This window comes from Vipera berus (genome assembly GCF_964194415.1).
Source record: "Vipera berus genome assembly, chromosome: 4".
Classification (NCBI taxonomy): Eukaryota; Metazoa; Chordata; class Lepidosauria; order Squamata; family Viperidae; genus Vipera; species Vipera berus.
This window is the reverse complement of record NC_138206.1, coordinates 75451294-75476765: the sequence shown is the minus strand read 5'-3', so window position 1 is coordinate 75476765 and position 25472 is coordinate 75451294. Positions and strand designations below refer to the sequence as shown.

Below are 25472 nucleotides of genomic sequence, written 5' to 3'. Positions count from 1 at the left end.
AGCTGTTTCCTGATTCAGGGAGGTGCCCATTCCAATACCACCCACACCTTCTCCAAGTCCATATTGACCCCTTCATAAGAGATTCAATATCCCAGGTAATCATTTTTTTCTTTGTGAAACTCAGATTTGGATAACGTGGCATACAGTTTGGCTGAACAGAGTTAAGCACCTCACTGACCAATTTTACATGCTCCACTTTAATTTCAGTGTAGATAGGGATATCATTAAGATACACTAGAATCCTTTTGTACAAATGCTCATGGAGCACCTTGTTTATCAGCTGCATAAACATGGTGGGTCTCCTTGCAGACCAAAAGGGAGTACTTTGAACTGAAAGCAGCCTAGTTTGCGGTTGAAAGTTGTTTTCCATTCATCTCCTTCTTTGATTCTGATGCGGTAATAAGCTTCCTGCAAGTCTAGCTTTGAAAAAAGTATTCCCTTGGCTAGGTGGGCTAACATGTCCTTTTTGAGTGGAAGGGGGTACATGTTCTCCAAACACACTGAGTTCAACTCATGATAATTAATGCAGAGACGAAGAGAGCCATCTTTCTTCTCCCAGAACAAAACAGGGACTGCCATCCTAGGTCAGGCTGGCTGGATGAACCCCCAGGCCAGGTTTTTACTGATGAAGGCATGCAGTTTCTCTAGCTCCCAAGGGGTCATTAGCTAAAGTTTAGGCTTTGGTAACTTAGCTCCAGAAACAATCTCAATGGTGCAGTCAGTGAGTCAGTGAGAATGGAATGGAATGGAATGGAATGGAATGGAATGGAATGGAATGGAATGGAATGGAATAGAATAGAATAGAATAGAATAGAATAGAATAGAATAGAATAGAATAGAATAGAATAGAATAGAATAGAATAGAATAGAATAGAATAGAATAGAATAGAATAGAATAGAATAGAATAGAATAGAATTGTCAGAACCCACTTCATCTTAAGAAAGAAGGACTCTTGGAGACAAGGTTGTCCAAGCAGGAACTTTTACTAAGAAATGAAAGATAGCAGGTATAATAGACAGGATCTGAGAAATCCCTTCACAGATCGATATTTTTAAATGTCCCCAAGCAAGCCCCACCCCACAGTTCATTTGGTCAGTTCCAGATCAGCCAAGCTCCAGGTGGTAAGCCCCTTGTGGAAAGAGGAGATACATCAGTCCATTCATAGCAGAAACATTTCCACCCCCTCACATTCCATCCGGAGGAAGGAACCAGATTCCAGAGGGTTTCATTCCACTCCCTTTCTTAGTTGCCCATAAGATGAGAGGGAAAATGCCTAGTGAGAGAGTAATTGATCTTATTGTGATGGATAGCAGGCAGGTGGAATAAACAAAAGGTTACATTTGAGAAAGGAAGTGAAAGCAATAAAAATCCATGCTTGTTCCTTCTCCTCCTTGGGTTGGCAAAATCCTGTGGGGGGTGAGATTTGGGTTTGCACAGAAAAGATAGTTAGAAATGAAATATAAATGGGTTCTGACAGGAAGGGACCTTGGAGGTCTTCTAATCCAGCCCCCTGCTCAAGTAGGAGAACCTATAGCCTCTCAAGACATGTGTTCATCCAGTCTCTTCTTAAAAACTTCCAGTGATGGAGCACCCACAATTTTTGAAGGCAAGCTGTTCCACTGGTTAATTGTCCTCATTGTCAGGAAGTTTCTCCTTAATTCCAGGTTGCTTCTTTCTTTGATCAGTTTCCAACCATTGTTTCTTGTCCTGCCCTCTGGTGCTTTGGAGAATAATTTGACTCCCTCTTCTTTCTGGCAGCCTCTAAAATACTGGAATACTGCTATCATGTCACTATTTTTTTCTTTTTTTTAGACTAGCCAAACCCAAGTCCTGCAGCCATTCTTCAGATGTTTTAGTCTCCAGGCCTTAGATCATCTTGGTTGCTCTTCTCTAAAATTTTTCCAAGGTCTCAACATCTTTTGTGTGTGTGGGGGGGGGGGAGTTCACTAAATACATCTATCAAGTCCTGGTATTCTTTTGGTATGTCTGGGATCCTCAACTTCTCCACTAAAGTTTGTGTCAAGCCTCGAAGAATGCCTATTTTGTGTCAGCCATTATTGCTTCTTAGCTTGCCTACAAACTTGGGGGGAAGGGAGGGGAGAATGGCATTCAGACCATTGATATTGACAGGCCAGTTCATGAGAACCAAGGACTTTCAAGATTTGTTTACTGAGAACTAAAGACATTGTCTCATAGTAATTCTCTGACTTATAATTGTATAATATGATCTGCACTAATAAGGGGAGGGAGGTTCCTATACTTTTAATATAGCAATATAGGCATTAAATAACCAGAGCTGGTTTTCCTTTCATCTGTGCCAAAATAATGTGCTCAACAAAGTTTTGAATTAGAGATTGGATCGTCTCAGCTATGCTTACTTCATTGGGTTCAGTCGGAACCTTGACACTAAACCAGCTCTCTTTAAAATTCCAACTCAGTTAAGGAGTCCTCAGCTCCTAATCCCTATCTGGCAAATTCCAGAGGAGTCGTAAAGACTCAGGAGAACATGCCTGAAATGGAACAGAAGAGAGAGCAAATGGTCAGAACTGGGACAGAGGCGACAGGTGGGACCCCAGTCGGGCCCCTGGGAGACTCCAGAGCACAACCAGCTGTTACCTGCCTGAAAGTGAAAGTGGAGAAGCTGGCCTTGCCGGCGATGCTGGAGTGGACTGGATGGACAGGAGACGCTTGCCCACCAGGAAAAAGGTGGTGAGAAGGCGTGTTGAAGGCGGCTGAAGCTGAGTTTCCACTGGGCTACTTGGGACCTGAGTTTGTTTGAGATTACAGATGGGAAGAGAGGAGAGCTTTGGAATGGGGAGGACCAGCGGAGTGAAGATATCTGATGACGTGCAGCAGTCAATTGGTTGAACAGCTGGGAGAGAGATTCAGCAGCCTGGATGTGCAAAGAGGAGAGCTGACCCAAAGGCTGGACCTAACTCCCCAGCACTCCACTTCTTCTTGATCACTGCCTTGATGAGACATCTCTTGCACAGTCCCCATGGTAGGCCAGGTGCCTCTCTGGGTTGGCCACTTTGCAGATTCTGCCTAATGTAAGGACCTCACTCAACTATTCCCTCAGGAAAGCACAGCTCAGGAAACAGGCATTGTTTCAAAGAGGATCTTTTATTGAAGAAAGTGATTGCAGAGTAAAAAGGTAGAATCTGAAGTTCCTGCACAAAAGCGTTAAGCTAAAAGTCCCATTTCATCAGCCCCACCCAAGTGCCCCAGTCCATCAGGAGTGAATCCGCTAGTGCGAAGATATTATAAGAAATTCAAGTCAAAAAGGTGATAAATGACTGTTTTCCCAGGCGTTGGTCAGCAGGACTGAACACAGATGGCTCTATGGGCATTTCCCCTTCTCTAATTTCCCTCTCCCTAATTCCCATGTGAATACATCAAAGCAAAAGCAGAAACAAATGCTAGCAATACAGAGACATCTTGTCAATGCTGCAAACATTAACATGTTTTTGCACTGACAATATAAGACACAACCGTTTGTTTAAACTGCTTCACTTTGAAACATGTAGGGAGGGAATTTTCTAACAACTATTTTGAGAAGATAAGAAGCCCATGTACAGAATGGGAGGAGAGACCTCATATGTAAAACTAGTTGGATAATGTGATTTATGACATGTAGATAAGGGCGGGGATTGTGTGTGTGTGAGACGATGGGTTTGGGGGGGAGGAGATTTCAGATTCTGGCTTCCCTCCAAGAGTGCCGATGTTTCGTTTCATTACTAAGACTTTTTAGATAAATAATATGCCTGCAATTTGTTTGATTTCTCTTATTCATCAGAACCATGACATCATGCCAGAATATGCTTTCTTTCAAAGGGGGGTCCTGAACTCCCACCGCTGTCTCCAGTAAGAGAGATAAGCTGGCAAAGATTCAGGGAAGAATCCTCCAGATGGAAAAGGAAGGCCTGATTCCTGGTGAAACTTCTGGAGAGGAAATAATAAATAGTTTTCTGTGGGAAGATGACTTTGGGCCAATCTCCAAACATCAGAAGTTAACTGAGCTTATCTCGTCATCAAGCTAGAACCACTCCAGTAGAGAATACGGGGGCAAGACTTTGCGGCAAGAGGCCTCAGAAGCAGAATGGGGAGGAGATGTCATATCGTCAGCCACTGAGAACCTGGGTGAGTGGAAAATCCTGTCTGCAAATCAGACTGCCTGCCAGACCCAGGAGTACCCTGCCAGGCCCTCCAGACCCATAGAGACAGAGGACCCCAGCCTGCGGTCTCTGCAGCAATAGTAGGTTGGGAAGCCCCCACAAGTGAAAGGCCAGCAACCTCTGAGCTTGCCCCAGCTAATAGAAGCCTTGAAACAGCTGGTGGTGGTGCAGAAGCCTGGAGATCAGGAGCTGGTGAGAGGAAAACAGCAAGGCTAGCAGCAGCAGGACCAAAATGGGCAACCCCTGAACATACAGCAGGACCAGTGGGGCCAGCAGCAATGGGGGCCCTGGCAGCCATTAAATCAGCAACCAGAGAGGGGCCAGTAGCAACTGGAGACTCAACAGCAGTGGGGGGCCCAGCAACCATTTAACCAACAACCAGGGTGGGGCCAGAAGCAATGGGGACCCCAGCAACCAATGATGAGCCCACCCTTCAGAGCAACCTTCAATGAAGACCCAGAGAAACTGATTTTCTTCCTCAACCACATACGCTCTCATTTGAATAGCTGGGCTCATCTCTACCCAGACCCAGGTGCTATGGTTGATGTGATTGCATCCAGCCTAGAGGGAGAAACATCCGAATGGTTGAACAATTTATATAAGGAGCAGGCGCCTGAATTGGAGGACCTCAACCTTTTCCTCCTGGGGCAAAGGGAAAGATTTGAGGACCCATCCGATGCCCTCAGAGCAGAGAAGCAAATCCATAAGATAAAGCAAGCTGGCCGGCCTGACCTGGAGTACGTGCGGGAGTTTCGAAAGCTGGCCGGTCAGATAGAGAGATGGCCTGAGCAATCCATAATTCATCTTTTTAGAAAAGGGTTAGATTACTACCTTTCTCTGGCATGTATCTACCAAGCTGTACATGACCAACTGCATGAATGGTACCAGACAGCGGTGAAATTAGATTTTCAGCTTGCCCGCTATAAAAAGCATCTCCTACCCAAACCCAAGCCAAGGTCAGAACAACCTGAATGGCACTCACACCTAAAAAGATCTCCAACTACTGTCATGGCTGAAAGACCCAAGCCACCTATAAACCTGGCAATTAAGTGTTTACGATGCGGACAGCAGGGACATTGAGCAGCGAAATGCCCGGTCCCCTTCCCCCAACAGCGGAACAGACCAGGACCAGCAGTGAGAAAGAGACGTGCACAGCAGCTAAAGGGAGAGAAATCCAACCGGATGACACAGGAACCTGTTGTCCAGGTCACATCCCCCACACAGGAGGACGCTGGAACTCAGACTAGATCCACCCCAGTACTACCCTTTCGACAGTGACGACGAAGGGGAGAATGACCCGATGGTGAGTCGACGCATCCTACCTTTTTTATTGCCTGCTAAACTCATAATCCCTAAGTCAGGGGCACAAGTAGACCTGAAAGTGCTAGTTGATACTGGCTGCTCCTGATGCATCATTAGCCTGTCATGTGCCTTAAGGCTGGGCATATGGGCTAAGCCCCTGTCCAAACCTGTGAGGTTTGAGCAAGCCGATGGCTCCCTAATGGGAGGGACTTTAGTCATGCAATTAACAGAGCCCTACGCCTGTAAATAGGCGAGCGCTGGGAGTTTATTCGCTTCCTGGTAGCTCCAAAGATGTCTAACACTGTGATCCTAGGACTAACCTGGCTAGACAAATGGAAGCCATTTATCTGGTGGGAAAAAGGAATGAGAACTGTGAAATTACCCATAGGGCCCGATCCCCCCATTGATTCAACAGATGTTACAGAGGATTTTAGCCCACCCAATGAGCAAGCGTACATGGCTGCCTTATGGCCACCTGGTGAGCTGCTCATCCCCAGCAAGTACCAGGACCTAGCGGAGTCATTTAGTGAGAAAGAATGTGATACCTTGTCTCTTCACTGCCACAATGATTGTTCCAAACTTCCCTGACAAAGAATGTATGCTATGTCCCCCCTTGAAATGGAGGAGATGCAGCGATATTTGGATACAAACCTAGCGAGGGGATTCTTCGAAGGGGCCAAGTCTACTGTGGGAGCCCCTGTGTTGTGCAAAGACAAAAAAGATGGGTCTCTACATCTCTGCATGGACTATAAAGGCCTAAACACTGTGAGTGTGGAAAATAAATACCCTCTCCCCCTCCTGAAAGACTTACTAACCCACCTGGCAAAGGGAAGCGTCTTCACCAAGTTAGACCTGAGAGAAGCATATTACTGGGTAAGAATAAAGGAGGGGGATGAGTGGAAAATGGCCTTCAACTGCCCCTTGGGAAGCTACCAATTCAAGGTCATACCATTTGGACTGCAGGGGGTCCCAGCCATATTTATGCAGTTGATTAATGAGGTCCTACATGAACATTTATACAAAGGGGTTCTGGTGTATCTTGATGACATTGTGATATACAGTACGAATATAAACTGATCACGTAAGACTGGTCAGAGAAGTGTTAAAGAAACTGTTGAATGCCAAACCTTATGTCAAATTGTCAAAATGTGAATTTCACCAAACCCGATTGGATTATCTTGGCTATAGAATTTCTGATGATGCCATTGAAATGGACCCAGCCAAAGTTAAAACTATAATTGAATGGCAGCCCCCAAAGACTCGCAAACAGCTCCAAGGATTCCTAGGGTTTGCAAATTTCTACCATCAATTCATTCCCTCTTTTGCTGAGATTGTTCTACTCATTACAGAACTACTCAAAACGGGTAAGGGAGGGGGAAAACTGCGACCTGGCCAACCACTAGAATAGACTATGAGTTGTCAGAAAGCTTTTGAAAATTTAAACAGACTATTTGCGGCTGAGCCGGTCCTAAAGCACCTCTGCCCCAGGGACCCCTTTGTAATTCAAGCAGATGCCAGCGAAGTGGCAGTCGGAGCTGTGTTACTACAAAAGAATAAAAGTGGAGTCCTACAACCTTGTGCCTACACCTCTAAGAAATTCACAAAAGGCGAGAGGAGATGGACAGTCTGGGAGAAGGAGGCCTTTGCAATTAGGTGAGGGCTATTAACCTGCCGACACTATTTAGAAGGGAGCAAGGTGCCTTTTGAAGTATGGACAGATCACAAAAATTTAGAGGCACTAAAAACTCCCCACAAATTGTCCCCAAAGCAAGTGCGATGGGCAAAGTACTTTAACCAATTTAACTTTACTTTAAAGTACATACTGGGAAGGAAAAACTTCCTAGCTGATGCGCTATCCTGACTGCCACAGTACAAAACTGAATGCGAAGATTGTTCCTGAAACATATCTACCGACTGCATGGCACCGCTAAGCGAATAATTTCAGATAGTGGAGTGCAGTTCACAGCAAAATTTTGGAGGAATTTCCTTAAATTAATTGGATCATCTCAAGGCTTATCATCTGCTTTTCATCCAGCTACCAATGGGGCTGCAGAATCTCCTAACAAAATGGTGGAGTAATACCTCAGATGCTATGTTTCTTACCAACAGACAAACTGGACTGACCTTCTCCCTTTCGCCCAGGTGGCCTACAATAATTCTGTTCACAGCAGCACTGGCTACATGCCTTTCAGAGTAGCCACAGGAAAAGAGTTCAGCCCGATGCCTGACTATCCTCAAGTGCCCTCCGCTTCCCAGATACTTGATCAATGGGTAAGGGGATGGGAAGAGGTTTGGAGAAACACCCCAACAAATCAAGAGTCAGCTCCTAACTTGTGTTTGTTTACTTTACAGGATCTGTTCTTTTTGTAAGGGGAGCCGGATGTCAATGCTGCAAACATTGACATGTTTTTGCACTGACAATGTAAGGGACAACCTTTTGTTTAATCTGCTTCACTTTGAATCTTGTAGGGAGGGAATTTTCTAACAACTATTTTGAAAAGATAAGAAGCCCGCTTACAGAATGGGAGGAGAGACCTCATATGTCAAACTAAATTGGATAATGTGATTTATGATGTGTAGATAAGGGTGGGTATTGTGTGTGTGTGTTACAATGGGTTTGGGGAGAGGAGATTTCAGATTCTGGCATCCCTCCATGTGTGCCGATGTTTCGTTTCATTATTAAGACTTTTTAGATAAATAATATGCCTGTATTTTGTTTGATTTGTCTTATTCATCGGAACCATGACACATCTTCAATCCACATCCATTCATGCTCCCCCTCCCCTTTCTTATAGCAGTATTCCAAAGGGACCTGACAGTGTGTACCTAACAGCTAATCAACATTAGGTAGCATTTTTTCAACCCTTTTGCGCTCTGCCACAGTCCACAATTCTAAAGTAGAAAATTAGAATGTAATCTGTATTACATGTGTGCACACCAGATCAAAACACTTAATGCTGTTATTATTTTCTCACAAGGAAAAATCTGCAAACTTCCCAATCCCTTTACCGCACTGAAATCTGCAGAATGGTCTCTCAAAGCATCCAAAATATCAGCATTCTCAACTGTCTTAAAGTCAGTGGGATAGGTGCCATAATCTACTTGTCAGCTTGCTTAAAGACATTAAGAATGAGTATCATTAAATTAACCTATGTGGAATGGGAGTTTTAGTTGCAATCCTTGCCTAGGCTGCAGCACAAAATATCAAAGGACTATATACAATTAGCTTGCCAATTTCCCATACCTTGGCATCTTTCCATCACCATACATAGTCTCAGACAAAAGAAAGGGAAAATAGGAGGTGAATTAACACTAATAAGTCCATGCACATCTAGTTTTTTAATATGTATTTTAAGAACTATGGCTTTTTTAAAAAAATAAGGAAATTATGAACTACTTTGGCTTGAAAGTATTGCATTACAAAGGTGCAAAACCAAGGAAATTTGCTTTGAACAATCAAACTGGTTTAGCCAATTTCTTCTATAGACCAAGAAGCTAACATTTTATTGTTAGAATAGGTTGGGAGAAAACAGAAAAGGAATGGAAATAAAGCACCTGCCAATAGTGATTTTCAAGCCATTTTAAAAGTTTATTGTAAAAAGTGCTTTGGCTCTCAGTGTCTATCCTTCACCTAAGGTTTTTTTCCCCATTGAGGATTTCTTGCCAGAGGATAAATACCAACTTCTAGGTGTTTCAGAGGCCTTATTTGCTTAAAAATTAAGTTCAGATTTCATAAATCTTATAGATGAGGACTAAGATGGACAGGGAAGACAACTCAGTTCCATAAATATTTGAGATCAAAGGTTCAAAGGGGCAGCACATTTCAAGAAAAGAATATGTATTTCTTTTTTTACTACAAGTTTTATTATTTTTTTAATTTTACATCCAGGTATTTATGAAGCAATATGATGGATGGGTAGTTAAAAGTAAACAATAACAAATAACAAAATCATTTATAAATAGCTCAAGTTACATCAACAAAAATTCCCTCTCCAATTCCCTTAGTTATAACATAGTCAAATTAATCAAATTAATACATTTCTAATTGTAACACAGTCAGTTAGAACAATTTTCAATATATTTTCACTTATACATACATATCCATGTCCTGTTTTTGAGTTTTACCTAATTGCAATAGAATATTCCAAATAGCCTATAATAAATAAAAGAAAACTTAATTTTCGGGTAGTCCACATTTCCCCCATTTCATTATGTAGTAATTATCCTGTCTAAAATACATATTGTTCATTTTGGTGCATTCTTATTTTATACAAGTTTATTCTGTTTAACATCTTAATAGTATAAATCAGTTCTAATAGCTAACTTTCCTTTCCCTTAAAAGTCTAAAAGTTAAGTATAAAATCAGTATGTATCTTTTAAAGATTCCCCTTAGCTCATTAAGAAAAATTTAAGCTCTATTATTGCAACAAATATATTCTATTTATCATCTTAATAGCTCATCAATTATTAAAATAGTATCTTTTATATCATTGCAAATTCTATAATATAATTCAAAGTTATGTTCTGATAACTAATCTATTTTATTATATAGTAATTATCATATCTGAAATACATACATATTATATTTGTCATCCTTGCAATTCATCTATAATTAACAAAGTATGTTTTATTGTTTGTGGCTAATTTTCATTCCCTTAAAAATCTAGATCCTAAATATAAAATCAGTTTATATCTTATAACAGTTCCCCTTGGCCCATTAAAGGAAAATTTAAGCTTTATTATTGCAAATCCCAACATTTACAACAGGAAAAAAATCATTTTTAAAATCTAACTCTAACTTTCTTCTTGTGCCAGGCAGGCTTCCCTATCATTGCCTTTAACTTCTCAAATGTGTCTCCCTTTTCTTTCTACACATATTGTTTGAATCCAGGGAGACCATCCAGTCATCAATTTTTCAAAGAGAGTGATCCCTTTATAGTCATTGGATTTTCATTCTAATAAATCCAGTCTCCATGTTTGGCGTAGTACAGTTGTCATTAATTCAATCTGGTCTTCTTCTCCTTTCAAATCCATCTGGCTTAGATAAGAGGTCGTGTCTGGTGTTGTAATTATTGTTTGTTTGGTTAAAGTCTTAATGTACTGTATTTGAAGGCCTTTGGCATCTCCATCTTAGTATTGCTTTCTTCAGCTTCTGTTGTTTGTTGAATTGTAGGTTTTATAGTTGAAATCAAAGTTTGGGCATCAAGGCTCTCAGTAGATTGTACTTGTACTTTAAAGTTTATAGTCAAGTGGTGGGATGTATTCTTCCATTTCTTTAGTATTTTGCAGATAGGCCTTTAGTGGAGGCTATTTTAATAAAAGTCAATAAATGTCCACCTCCACTATTCCTAAAGGTTGTATTCAGTGCCAGGTGTTCCCAATTTTAATCTTTAAAGATAATGTTAAGGACAAATCTGTTACAGCCAGATCTCAGAGTAAAAAAAAGGTTTACTAAAAAAAAGGTTTACTAAAAAAAAGGTTTCACCACAAGATGTCCTCGATATCATGTACAATCCTTTTCCAGACTAATATAAGGCTTTTATCCAATTAATTCATTTTTAGCAGTAAATAGGGTAGTAAGTCCCCGCAGAAATAAGCAGTAAAAACTTTTTAGTGGCCCAAAAATTCCAGAAGTACAAATAGGTTTACTTAGTTATGTATGTAGTCATTTGATTTCTTTTGAGGCTTTAAGGTTTTAATTCCCCAAGTAAGCAATTGCTGATCTTTCAAAAAGGGGGGGAAAGATTTCCAGGAAAGTCCCACAGGAGAGTAATTAGGGAAGTAAGAAAGGTAAGGTCTCACCCAAATCCTCCAGATTGCTTCGTGCTTGATAGTGATTTTGGCTTAGTGATCAGCCATGTTAATGGCCGATCTCTTCTTCTTCGGACCAGAGGAGCAACTTCAGATCAAACGGAGGGCTGCTGCCCTTCCATGAGTGCAGAGAGCGCCTCCTCACAGTGGTCACCCCTCCAGGGTGACTTTTACCCCTTTTCAGGGTTCTCTGAGGAAAAAAGACCAGACGGTGGGGAGAGGCTTCTTTCTACATGTCCGCCAGCACCGTGCACGCAAACCAGAAGCAGAACATGTATTTCTAAGGGCCTTAATAATTTTAATTGTAATACAGTGGTATCTTAGTGGCTCCCCCTTTGTAAGCTATCAATTCTAAATAATCAGTGCTAGTAATAGTCTCATTACATGTATAATTATTTAATAAAATGTTTAACTTTATATTATTTATACATTATATATTTGTATATGTCACTGCGTTTTCCTTTTAAGTGTTTGTCAGCTCTGCACGTCTCACTTTGTTTCTCTGCCAGCTGCATAGTAATCTTATCAATGTAACCAAGGTGATTGTCACATGTCCAGCCATGTTATGGTTTCATGCCTAGCACTGCTGTTCAGTGCGCATGTCTACAAAAGTTTTCTCACTTTACTTTTTTTTCCTTCTCTTTGTTTTATATACAGTAGAATATGCCTGTTTTGTTTATTCTTACCTGATGTTTACCATGTGTCGTATGAACCACAGTTCATCGCCCTCTGATAGGGAAGTATTAATTTATTTCCCTGACAGTATATAGATAGATAGATAGATAGATAGATAGATAGATAGATAGATAGATAGATAGATAGAGATAGAGATAGATATAGATATAGATATATAGATAGAGATAGATAGATAGATAGATATAGATATATAGATAGAGATAGATAGATAGATAGATATATAGATATATAGATATAGATATATATAGTTATATATATATAGTTATATATATGTATAGTTATATAGTTATATATTATATAGTTATATATTATATATTAAATATATACCATATAATATGTATGATTACTTAATAAACACTTAACTTTTGAACTGAGTTTGGACTCTGATTTTAGATACTGACTTGGCTGTAGCTCTTGTACAAACCTTGGTGAAAGCTGCTGGTTTTCCACATTCCTGACAGTGAGAGTCTACAGGGTTTGATAGACTACTGCTATTTGACTAGTGTTGTATGGCTATTCAATTAAAATTGGCAGAAAACCTCAGAGTAATAGATTTACCACTATGATTTGAAATATTCTAATGGTATAGGCAGACACCTACAGATATATCTTGGTTGTTTCAACAGGAAAAAATTGTTATAGAGACTCAAATACAGTAGATCAATAAATCCTTGGAAGATGCTCTTTAATATAAATAAATAAATCTTCCTTACCTTTCACATCAACTTAATATGGCAATGACCTCACAGAGGAAAGAGTACAAAGGATTTCTAATCATAACAATTAATTTTATTTAAATAATGATTCTCATGGTAGTTACATTGAGCACATTGTCCAAAATATCTTTATACTTCTTCATGGTCAGCATTTTTTCAATGCATGTCAGAACAACTAATTGCAGCAGATCCCAGGATTAGGAGAGTCAATATACAAATGGAGTATTGGGATAAGATTTAAGAAGTATCATGGCATAGCAGAAGCATTTATTCTTTGGTAGAGGAGAGAGATTCAATGGTTCCAGCTAAAAAGAACTACCACAATGTTTTCCTTAACAGCATTTAATTTATCAGATGGATGCACCAGCTTCACTACTTCTACAAGTTCAAGGAATTGTATATGGCAAATACCCATTCCATCCTAATATCAAATTCTTTAGCTATTCAGGGAATGTCACAGCCAAAAAGGAATTTATTCTAAGTCCAAAGACAATGTTTTAACAATTTAATGTCAATATTACACAGGCATATAAAGATTCTGAATATGTGTGGAGATTGCATATATAAATATTTCCTACAACATGGCAAGAACAAAAGCCTATTGGCATTCAACATTAATTTATCTTCTTTCCTCCTCATTTTTCCAACTCTCCCTCCTTAAAGCTCTAAGTATCAATTACTACTCACTGTTGCACAAACAAATTTTACTAATGAAATCACACTGCATTTTTTACTAATTAGAAAACAATATGAAATTTAGTCTTGTTTTCACTTTATAGCCAAAAACAGGTACTGTAACATATTTTGAACTTGAAATATCAGCCTTAATAAACTTTAAAAACTTAATACACTTTAAAAAAAATTATTCAACCTTTCTTAACATTCGTTACTACTATTAAACTCTGAATATGCTAGATCAAAGACTGGTGCAGATAATTCTGAATCCCCCAGGACACAGAAGGAAAACACATACACACACACATTGTGTTTCCTACTGAAAAGGACAATTGTTCCTGCTATTCAGTTATTTCAAGAGCCAGTGTCAAAACCCATTCCTATTTCATTTCATTTCATTTCATTTCTATTTCATTCCACCTTTTCCTGGGTTTTGCCATACTTCCAAGGGGGAGGGGGGATGTGCCTGCAGGGCTATTACTTTCACTTCCTCTATTCGCTACAATGTAATCCTTTACTTTGTTTATTGGGTCTGTATCCTGTTTCCTGTGTTATCTCTCTCTCTGAACACTTTTAAACTGTCAGTTAAGAACAAAGGAGGAAATAAGGAATGTAACCTCAGTGCCTGGTTTATGTCTACACTCTCAGAGAAAGGTGTGAAGAAGCCACCGACCTTCACTGCGTGAGCTGGAGGCAAGCCAATGTTATCTCCCCGGTTCCCACAATGGACTTAACATTTGGGGATTAGCTATCCCACATTGGGCGGTCGATCTATGGGGTGGGGTCCTGCTTGGGAATACTATAATCTACTGCGTTGTATGGGAAATCTCAGATCCTGTCTATTATGCCTGCTATCACCTACTCTTAATAAAAGTTCCTGCTTGGAAGAAATTGTTTCCAAGAGTTCTGCTTTCTAAAGATGTGGGCTTGAAGTGGGTCCTGACTACCAGCTTCCTTTAAGATCTGAGACAGGTAGTGAATGATTCATTTACACATTAAAGACCTTTGAAACTACTTTGAAAAAAGAACAATTGCAAAGTCACCTTTGTTTTCAGGGCAAAACAATGGTGTGCATACCTGCTGCACCTAAATTATCTCTTATTCATCAGAGTCTGTATTGTGTGTATCTTACCACTCTTCCCTTACTTGACAAATTTTTAAAAAGGTTAATACTTACTAATGCTATCTGATAGAAGTAAAGGAAAGGTCTTCAAAATTTAATATTGAAAGAGAAATTTAAAAGTGAATTTGCTGCAGTGGAAACTTACTGCCTGGACAAACAAGCTTACCAAAAACTATAATGGCTGGGAAACAGGAAAGGATAGCATAAAGGCAGGATGTAAGATAAATATGTAGGCAAAAATTAGCTGGGTCTTAGAGTGGGAAAGGAAGAAGACAAGCTATTAAAACATCTGTAAGAGGAAATGGCTAGCCAGGAAAACTTAACTAAACTGAAAAAATAGAAAAGAACCTATTGTTCTAAAGGGCCCAGAACTCAAAACCAACAATTGAATATTATTTATTTATTTATTATTTAAACTTGTATACCGCCCTATTCCCGTAGGACTCAGGGCGGTTTACAGGGAAAAATTAAAAATACATACATACAAAGTTAAAATCGATTAAAACTAAAATTAAATTAAGTCCCTGAATTTAAACTAAAACCCCATTAATAAATAATTAAAACCCCTCAGTCTGGGCCAGACAGCTCAAAAAGCCAAGTTTTCAAATCCCTGCGAAATGAGCGAAGGTCGGGGGCAGTCCTAAGCTCCGTGGGAAGATGGTTCCAAAGGGCCGGCGCGCCCACAGAGAACGCCCTTCCCCTGGGGATAACCCGCCGGCATTCCTTGACTGGCGGTACCCTAAGAAGGCCCTCCCTGTGGGAGCGCACGGGACGATGGGAAGTTGATGCCGGCAGCAGGTGTTCCCTTAGATAATCCGGACCCAAGCCATTGAGAGCTTTATAGGTCATTACCAGCACCTTGAATTTCACCCGGAGGGCAACCGGAAGCCAATGCAGCTCACGGAGAAGAGGTGTTACACGGGAGTATCGGGAAACTCCCATAACAACTCGCGCAGCTGCGTTCTGCACCAGTTGAAGCCTCCGAGTGGTCCTCAAGGGCAGCCCCATGTAGAGAGATGGCTAATATTTTATATTATTAATGTACATGTGATGTATGATTTAGTATGTAGCAGGAAATATGTAGGAGGCAGTCGGAAAGAGTGTAATCTCATAGTACCTCAGCCAACGGGGGAAAAGTAGGGATGTGGTGGCCAGGACAGGGTTGTATAAAGAAAGGAATATTTTGGGTTGAAACTTTGGACAGAACCAAGCTTTGATCGCTTGTCTCCCCACTTATTGCAATAAACAAAAGAAAAGGCCTTCACTGTGTCTTGACTCGTTATTAGTCAGATGAGCTTGCCTCTGTTCATGAAGGAAAGTAGCCAGGAGCACATAACAGCCTTGGGGGCTCCTCTGGGATTTGCATCCATTCCATATTTGGCAGCCAGGGATATTCAAAAGGGGAGTACGCACCTGGGTAAGTTTTTCCGAGCCCTAAAGGTCAGGTTGCCCCTGCTCAAACAAAAGAGGAATCGGAAATCCCAAGACAAAAAGCCAGGACCCAGTGAAAACCTAAGGGAAAGTCAACTGACTCGAGGAAGGACTTCAACTATATACAAATAAAATTAATAATAATAATAATAATAATAATAATAATAATAATAATAATAATAATAATAATAATAATAATAATAATAATAATAATAATAATAATAAACTCAGCCTGACAGGTAAGATACCTGAGGTGTATCTAGATACCAGAGGGGTATCCATGGCAATACGTTTGAAGAGGAGGGATGCCTCCCCAGCCAGTGTGCCAGCCAATAAGGAAAAAGGAGGAACAGTATTTACATTCTGGAATGAACTCCCTTATGGAGATGGGAATCCCTTACGGAAAATATTGAAGTATTGGAAGTCAATGCTTTAAACAAGGCATTTAACAGAGGAAGGATGACAATTACAGCATACAGCATATCTGGCCTAAATACATGTTTGGCCAGCCAATAAATTAAATTGAGCTTCTCAGCTTGGCTTAGAGAAGTGGGGAATGCATAGGCAGTAGTTAAGGTCCCCCCTTACATTTCTATCGGAAACACTCCTTGCATTTCCTCACTGCATGGAGAACAAGCTACAAGTTGTCCCAAGATAGTAAAAGTGGAAATTTAAAGGGACAAAAACCTCAACAGATCTGAAAATGATGTTTAAGGGTCTGTGTGTTTGTGTTGACTCATTTCTAAAGACCTGTGGGAGGGGGAAGAGACCCTCTAACAGTAATATACAAAACAGCAAGGCCTTATTCGAAAAGGAAATTTGGGGAAATGGCTTGTGAAAGAGCTCCTTGAAAATAAAGATTGTTTTACCTGGGGTGAAGTATTTGGAAATTTTTTGTGTCTGGTGTAAATGCAAGAAAGGGTGAAGAAGGCTAGTTTCTTAGTAATTAGAAGGACAATAGAAGATGTTAAAAAGAATGGGAATAATCAGATGGAAGAGAGGGAGAGAGAGAGAAAAAAGGAGCTGTGTGAAGTTTTATGACTGGCCAGGATGAAATGCGAGATATATAAATGCTATATTGTGTAAGAGAGTTAAGTTGATAATTAATCTATAGAAACTCATAAAAAGCTATGTTTTTCTTGAGATTCCTATAGATTGGAAGATGACAAGAGAGGGGAAAAAATGCCCCCCCCAACAGCTTTTGAAATCAGGCAATTTAGGAAAGAATTGCCCAAACTAATAGAAGATCCTATTGAAGTAGGAAAAAAGGTTAGAAATGTTTTTAGGACCAATGGAATAGTCATGGGGAGAAATGCAACCCATCTGTCAGAACCCACCTCAGCCCACATCTTTAAAAAGTAGGACTCTTGGAGACAAGGTTTTTCAAGCAGTAACTTTTACTAAGAAATAGGAGATAGCAGGCATAATAGGCAGGATCTGAGGAATTCCCTCACAGATTGATATTTTTAAACTGTCCCCAAGCAAACCCCACCCCACAGTTCAGTCAGTCAGTTACAGATCAGCCAAGCTCCAGATGGTAAGCCCATCAAGGGAAAGGAGAGATAACAGTCCATTTCAAGCAGGATCATCTCCACCCTCCTCACACTTCATTCGGAGAAACCAACCAGATCCCGGAGGGTTGCATTTCTCCCTTTCCCACCCCCTTTCGTAGTTGCCCGTAAGTTGAGAGGGAATGCCTAGTGAGAAATCAATTGATTATATTGTGATGGATAGCAGGCAGGCGGAATAAACAAAGGTTACATTTAAGGGAGGAAGTGAAAGCCATAAAGTCCCATGCCTGTTGCCTCTCCTCCTTGGGAATGGGAGAATCCAGGGGAAGATGAGATTTGGGTTTAGCTCAGAGGAGATAGTTAGAAATGAAATATAAATGGATTCTGACATCCTGCCCCCTTTAAAAATAGGAGAGATCCACCTGTAGAGGAAACAAAAATATAGATGTTAGTCTGGTTTTTTTGGGATATTCTGTATGAAACCTCTTTAGCAACTTAAGTGCTCTGATGTGACGTTTATGGACCCACTTGTTTTCTGAGGAGGGAAGGTGTTTCCAAGCTACTAGGTATTGAATTCCTCCATGGTACTTTCTAGAATCTAGGATTTCTTTTGCCTCAAAGTGTTGTTCTCCTTCAACCATGATAGGAGGGGAGGGGTTTGGCCATAAGGGTGACTGTTGTTCCCTTTTCAGCAAACTGCAGTGAAAGATTGGGTGTATTTGCCTAAGATTTTTGGGTAGTTCTACTTCTACTGTTACTGGGTTTATGGTTCTTTTAATTGGAAAAGGTCCAGGTTTTTTATAGGGCTGTAGAGATTTTAGGTATTTTGTAGATAAATATACCATTTCTCCTACACTGAATGGTGTGGGTTCGACTCTCTTTTTGTCTGCCTGTGCTTTGTATGCTTGCCTAGCTTTGTCTAAAGCTTTCCTAACAATTGGCCAGGTGCTTTGCAATTGTGCTATCCATTCTTTCAGCGATGGGATTTCCGGTTTGGTTGGGATTAGTTCTGGCATAGGGTTGAAATTTTGACCAGTGGCTATTTCAAAAGGAGCGTAGCCTATGCTGGAGGGGACTGCATTATTGTAAGCAACTTCTGCAAAAGGGAGTAGGTCCATCCAATTTGTTTGCTGGAAATTAATAAAGCATCTTACGTATTGCTCAAGTACTGAGTTCCCGAGTTCTGATTGGCCGTTCACCTGAGGATGATGACTAGATGACAGTCCGAGTAGTTCCTAAGAGGGATAAAAATTCCTTCCAAAACTTTGACGTAAATTGCACTCCCCTATCTGATATGATGCGTTGGGGTGCTCCATGCAGTCTGTAAATGTGCTGCACGCATAGTTTGGCTAAGTTTTTTGCGGTGGGAATCTTCTGGCAAGGAATAAAGTGCACCTGTTTGGAAAACAAATCCATAACCCCCCAGATGACTGTGTTCCTGTTGCTTTCTGGTAATTCCACTATAAAATCCATGGCTATTTCTTTCCAGGGGGCTGAGGGGTTCGCCACTGGTTGTAACAGTCCGGGTGACCTCCCCTGCAGCCTCTTAGCCATTGTGCACATTTGGCAGCTGGCCACATAGCTTTCTATGTCCTTTTTCATGGATGGCCACCAAAATTGCCTTTTAGTTAAATGTAAGGTTTTTACAAACCCAAAATGTCCTGCTGATTTTGTATCATGGCACAACTGAATTTGCTGAAGTGGAAACTTACTGCCTGGACAAACAAGCTTACCAAAAACTATAATGGTTGGGAAACAGGAAAAGAGAGCATAAAGGCAGGATGTAAGATAAATATGTAGGCAAAAACTAGCTGGGTCTTAGAGTGGGAAAGGAAGAAGACAAGCTATAAAAACATCTGTAAATGGCTAGCCAGGAAAACTTAACAAAACTGAAAAAACAGGAAAGAATCTATTGTTCTAAGGGGCCCAGAACTCAAAACCAACAATTGAATATGTCTAATATTTTATATTATTAATGTACATGTGATGTATGATTTAGTATGTAGCAGGAAATATGTAGGAGGCAGTCGGAAAGAGTGTAACCTCATAGTACCTCAGCCAAAGGGAAAAGAGGAGGGATGTGGCGGCTGGGACAGGGCTGTATAAAGTAGGGAATATTTGGGGTTGAAACTTTGGAGAGAACCAAGCTTTGATAGCTTGTCTCCCCGCTTATTGCAATAAATGAAACAAAAGGCCTTCACTGTGTCTTGGCTGGTTATTGGTCAGGCGAGCTTGCCTCTCGTCATGAAGGAAAGTAGTCAGGAGCAAGTCACACTATCCATTTGCACTGAACTATTGTTTCATGTTTTAAATAATTTAATAATTGAGTTATGGAATTTGTTCACAGGTTACAGTTAAAAACAGTCATTTACTTGACAGAAAAAGAGATGAGTTGTCTATTAATAGTTATTAAGTCTTAACTGAGAATTTGCACTGTTTTTGCCCACCTAATTAAAATGAAATCACTATTATCTGGAAACTTACAGAATATTACGTTAGCAGTTTTGTTTCAGAATGAAATGTTGCCAAGAAAGTATACACATTAAAAAAAAGACTTTCTGTAGGAACAGGCTGATGTAAGTTACCTTTTTTAACCAGTTCAACTGTAAAACAGAGTTACAACCAGCTGACAGCAGTTAAAAAATTAATTGCCTTTCAATATAATTAATTGTAATCAGGGTGGATTTGATTTAAACCAAGTTGATTTAAATCACAATTCAAATCATGATTTAAATCACTAGTAAAAAGACTTGATTTAAATCAACTCAATTGAAATCATAATTTTTAAAAAGCAACTGTCATCTCTGTCCCACAGCAGCTCCTCCTCTGACCCTCTGTTGACTCACCAACAGTCCCATTCACTTTAATGGGATGGCTGGTGATGCAGCAGTGGCACAACAAGGTGAGGGACATGGTGGGCAACAGGTGAATGGAATGTCTGCCAACAGGCGCCACCATTCCAGGTCTCATTCTTGCTGGTAGTTAGAATCTTTAATATTATTATTTGCAAACAAAATGAAGGTTTCCTATTTAGAATAATAAGCTGTCAGGTTAGTAAAACAGGGATATCAGAACCGATTTTAGGTTAATATATGTTAATCACACATCGTTGGAGAACTACTCAAATTCTTTTACTTAATTAAAATGCTTAGAGCCTGGTGCAGATACATTTCTTTTCAATCATACAGTTTTGTAGTGTACATAGATTTCCAAAACAATGGTTAAGGAATATACCTGAACTTTGTTTTATGATTTATCTCATGGTTACTGTAAAATTGTGTGAATGCATCAATACAGTGCATGTTATCTCAGCTTACAGAGCTTGGATTCACTGACTAAGTTTAGCAAAAATGTAAATATTGCAGAATATACAGCCTCATGCTACATAACTAAGCTCCATTTCATGCTGAATAAACTAAATTATTAATGTATCTTAAATAGAAAACAATCTTTAGATAGATTTTTACTCCAAAAGCATTTTATTAAAATAAATTTAATAAAAATCAAAAAATACAAATTAAATCAAAAAAATTGATTTTATTTTTTTAAAAGAATCATCAATTATTATCCATCCTGACTGTAATTAATTTCTATATGCCTGATGAAAAAATATATGCTCACAGAAGACATTTTCTCATTTTACAATCCAGCATAATTTTGCTTATCTACCTGTACAGTATTTCTAATTTATGTATATATGGAAACTTCAATCATAAAACAAAATGCTTCCAAATATGTTTTCTTTATCATCTTTATAATAATACCCCCTGTGTCTTTGCAAAAATCTATGTTTCTCAGGGCTGAGAAAAGCATTACACAACCAAGGTAGGATTTTTCGAGACTAGGAACTGAATGCCCACATAATTACCAACGCAAAAAGTCAGATTGTTGTTTGAATACTCAACTGAAATTTCTATAGGAAGTATTCTACAATACTATTTTAATCATTATTTTGTGAAACCCAAGCATGGCCTTCTATGTCTCATCATAACCTACTTTTTTCTAAAAATAAAAAAATCTAAGCCTCTTAAGTTAGAAATGTATCTAATCATTTTGAACGCTAAACATTTTTTTAAAACAAAGGATGCAATCCAAGTGGACAGAACAATTATTTCAAGTATGGGGAAAGTAGGTTGTAGCACAGTGACATTATTAAAGAAGGTGAAACTGGGGTTTGCAATAGTTTTAATGGAGGTGTGATTGAAGTTGTTTTATGTGTAATATGTAAAGATTTGAAGGGAAAATTGTGGGACTTCTTTGATGTGTTGAAGCTTGTTAAACTAAAAAACAGAAATCATACCTCAAACTTTTAAAGTTTGACACAAAAATTCAAAGTTAGATTTATGGAGTATTTGGGGCTCTAGCAAATATATTAAATTTGATCTGCTATAAAAAATGAAAAAGTAAGTAATGAAGATTCTTGCCTGATATTCTTTATCCCCATTAACAATATGTACCGAATTTAAGAGAACTATACAACAATAATTAAGACTTAGAAGCCAAAAATAATTAAGAAAAGCTGTAATGTTGTGCCATGAGACATGTCACACATATCCCATGTATGCAACTATGATTTAAAAGTATTACTGTAGGAATCCCAATTTCCCCAACATTTAAGCCCACTTCTGAATATGGTGGTATAAGTTCAGGACACATATGTATAATAGCTGCTGACATCATCAACTGAACGCATTACTATAAGCTTGGAATGCACATAGCTAAGCAATCTTTTTAAACAAGGAACATTTATTCTTATCTTGGATTCCAGTATATCCTGCTAGATGAGAGACTTCTCTATTGTGCTCAGTTAATTCCAGGAAACAAATGCAATCCCACCAGCAGAAGCAGATTCACAGATATGTACAGTATATAATATTCAGTGACATTACTGAATATATTTCTGAAAAGTTTTGGTGCAGACATTTTCTAATAGCAGATTTTGGTAAGCTGGAAAAACATCCCAATGGAATTTAGTGGGGCATTTCAGTTGAGATGTTTAGGATACACAGATGATGTATAATAAACAACTGCAATTGCATTTTGTGAAGCTGGAGGTGGGGAAGATACAGTTTAAATATAATTAGGAGCATCCAGAAAATCCTAAATTTCCTCTTTTACTTGCTCAATGTGATACACAGAAATACACAAGCACTGCACTACTTAGTTATTTTTGAAATTTTTACAAAACATAGTAGAAATATCATAAGTGCATATACAAGCATGAAGAAAAAAATGGTATACTTCAAACAAAAACAAAATATTGAGAATGAAATCCCACTACTGGTCATCATCCTTAAGCTGAGATTTACTAAGAAAATTGTATTTTTCTTTATAAAAATGCAAAGAAAAATAGTTACATCTTTTTATGCTTCACATGTCACTAAACATTATGCATACTTGAATGCTGAAATAGAATTATCCCAACATGATTGTCTGGGCACAGAACTAAATGGGTCACCTACAAAGAGCCACAGGGGGAAAAATAGCTTTTTGCTTCCAGGGACCCTTTAAAAAATCCTTTTTTATGAGTGAATATTGTACAGATCTGTTACATCATATCAATAGCAATGGCACTTAGACTTATATACTGCTTCATAGTGCTTTACAGTCCTCTCTAAGTGGTTTACAGAGTTAGCATATTGCCTCCAACAAGCTGGGTCCTCAGTTTACCGACCTTGAAAGAATGAAAGGTTGAGATGGAAGGTAAGAAATGAACTGCCGAACTGCTGGCAACCAGCAGTCAGCAGAAGTAGCCTGCAGTACTGCATTCTAACTACTGCACCACCATGGCTCATAACTTATTTATGTCAATGGAATAAGGCATTCTGACCTCTGATTCCTCTGAGAAAGATCAAGCAAATTAGTAGTTACTAAACTGGTCTGTTGCTATTCTTCTTACAAAGCAACATCTGTTGAAACCAACAATCAAAAAGTTAGGAAAACTAAGATAGCTATGCTGTCTTGTTCCATTTTCAATATATACAGACACACATGCAAAGATATACACACACACAGCCCTTTAATGGGATAACAGGTAGAAATCACTCCAATTAACAGTAATTTTGAGATTCAAGTAATTTGCAGGTCTTAAGTTGAGATCTATTAAAAATAGTGCAGAAAGCTGTTCATAAAGTTTCATTACTAATAACAATGGATGTTTAATGTTTCTGGGTCAGATATAAAATCACTGCCTTTTTATCACAGCTCTATTAAATAACTGTCTCACAATCCCATGTACACTGGGATTGTGCAAACAAATTAAAAAAAATAAGCAAATGAACAAGGAGAATAAAAGGACTTTATTTCTAAAGTTATTGTTACCCAATTCCCAGCAACTTCTTTATCAACTGAGAATAAGGCAATAAGTTATCTGAACTGATAACAGGGCTTTGATGTATATCTTATCAAGTCCATATACAAAATCATGTCATTATATTTTTTTTATCTTAAATACTGAAAATTGTGTCCATTTACACGACATATCATATTATACTTAATTACAAAAAGAAAATATATTCCACTCTTTATTTGGGGAACATGAATAATTATTATAGATCTATTTTAACTAGGAAAGTTTACTTTAGGCGTATTCCAATCAAGCCAGTAAGTTTTTACTCTTAAGTAAAAGGGTATAGAGGGTGGCAGCTTAAAACTTCCTTCAGAAACAAATACGTGTTCTTTTACACATCTTCAACTTTGTCACTTAAAAATAGTATTGCTTCATGTAAATTATTTCCACCTCCAGATTACAAAACTGCTTAAATTAAATGTTTCAAACCGCAAAGATACCCAGCCCAAGCTTTAGTGATTACAAATGACTGAATCACTTCGGTAAACCGGCCGACTGCTTCTATACTAATTAAAATTGCCACTTCCGCTATCAGCGCTGGTTCAAAAAGTAGCCAAGTCAACCATGGCGCGACTCCCAGAAGGGGAGCATTCATCTTATTTAGGGTCAAGAGATCAGCCCGATACGATCAGCTTTAAGAAGCTTCTTCGATCAATTTCGCTGGAAAAAGGCAGGCTTGCGAGCTTCTTCAGAAGCTACAAAGTTCAGTGGAAAGCGCAGAATACCAGTGGTTCAGTATCGATCGACCCTGTGCTGTTACGATCCTGTTTTCCTCCCTGAGGACTCCTCGGGAATAGTGCCGAATAGGTCTAATTTCTAACGAATTTATTTCAGCCCATTTACCTAAAATTCGTCTTCTGCACTAACAAATGCACCCTAAGCGCTGAAGCAGTGGCACCCAATTGTGAACATCAGCCAAACTGCCTAAGGCTGCAGTCCACAGCCTGCGTATCTCTGAGAACAAATCCCATTGAATTCCAAGGACTTCTTTCCGACTAGACCTGGCCAAGAGGGGAAACGAGAAGTCGCTCGCGTTTCATTAATGCGCGGCCCGGCTACTGGTTTGGGTGTTTCCCTCCCCCCATACCTGGAAATGCTTGAAAAAGGCGGAGATACGCGTAATCTGCAAGCTGAGACACCTGGAGCTGCATCTGGCTCCATAAATACTGGTGGCGGAGGAGAACTCATCCTGCTGGTGAGCCGCCGCTGCCGTTTCTCCAACCCAGGCAGCGCAGCCGGGGAGGCAACCCCAGGAAGCGGTAATCCAAAGGAGTAGAGTCAAAGGAACGCCGGGCTCCTGAAACCCCATGGCTTTGTGTGCAGTCGGGTGCGGGAGAAAAAAACAACCCCGACAGCCCTAAACACTCCGCACCGCGTGAAAATGCACCGTTTTCACGTAGCCAAAGGAAAGGAAGGCGGCGGCGAAGTCTCAACGCAGCAAAAACTTGGCGCGGAAAAAAGTTCAATCATTCAATTCTCTTCACATATACACAACCCGCTAGTATTCAGCTCGCAGCCCTCCCCCCTCACTCCCAGGAGGCTAAGGAGGTGGGGAAAGGTGGCAGAAGACTCCGCGATTGGCTGCGGGAGACGGAGTGACAGGGCGGTTAGGAGGGGCGGAGAGTCTGACCGCTAGGAGGTCGCGCGAGCGGAGGAGAGGAGGAGGAGGAGGAGGAGGAGGA

At 39.6% G+C, this 25472-nt stretch overlaps 1 protein-coding gene across 2 annotated transcripts in view; it reads right to left on the bottom strand.

The window, feature by feature from the left end:
* The window catches only part of ANOS1 (anosmin 1), a 279804-nt gene extending 254556 nt beyond the window's left edge, over window positions 1-25248 (bottom strand). For both annotated transcript variants that reach the window (XM_081327557.1, XM_081327558.1), the window contains exon 1: window positions 24878-25248. In XM_081327557.1, the coding sequence (XP_081183683.1) occupies window positions 24878-25099 (222 nt within the window). In that variant the 5' untranslated portion in view covers window positions 25100-25248. The remainder of the gene's footprint in view (window positions 1-24877) is intronic.
* Between the last annotated feature and the right edge of the window lie 224 nt (window positions 25249-25472).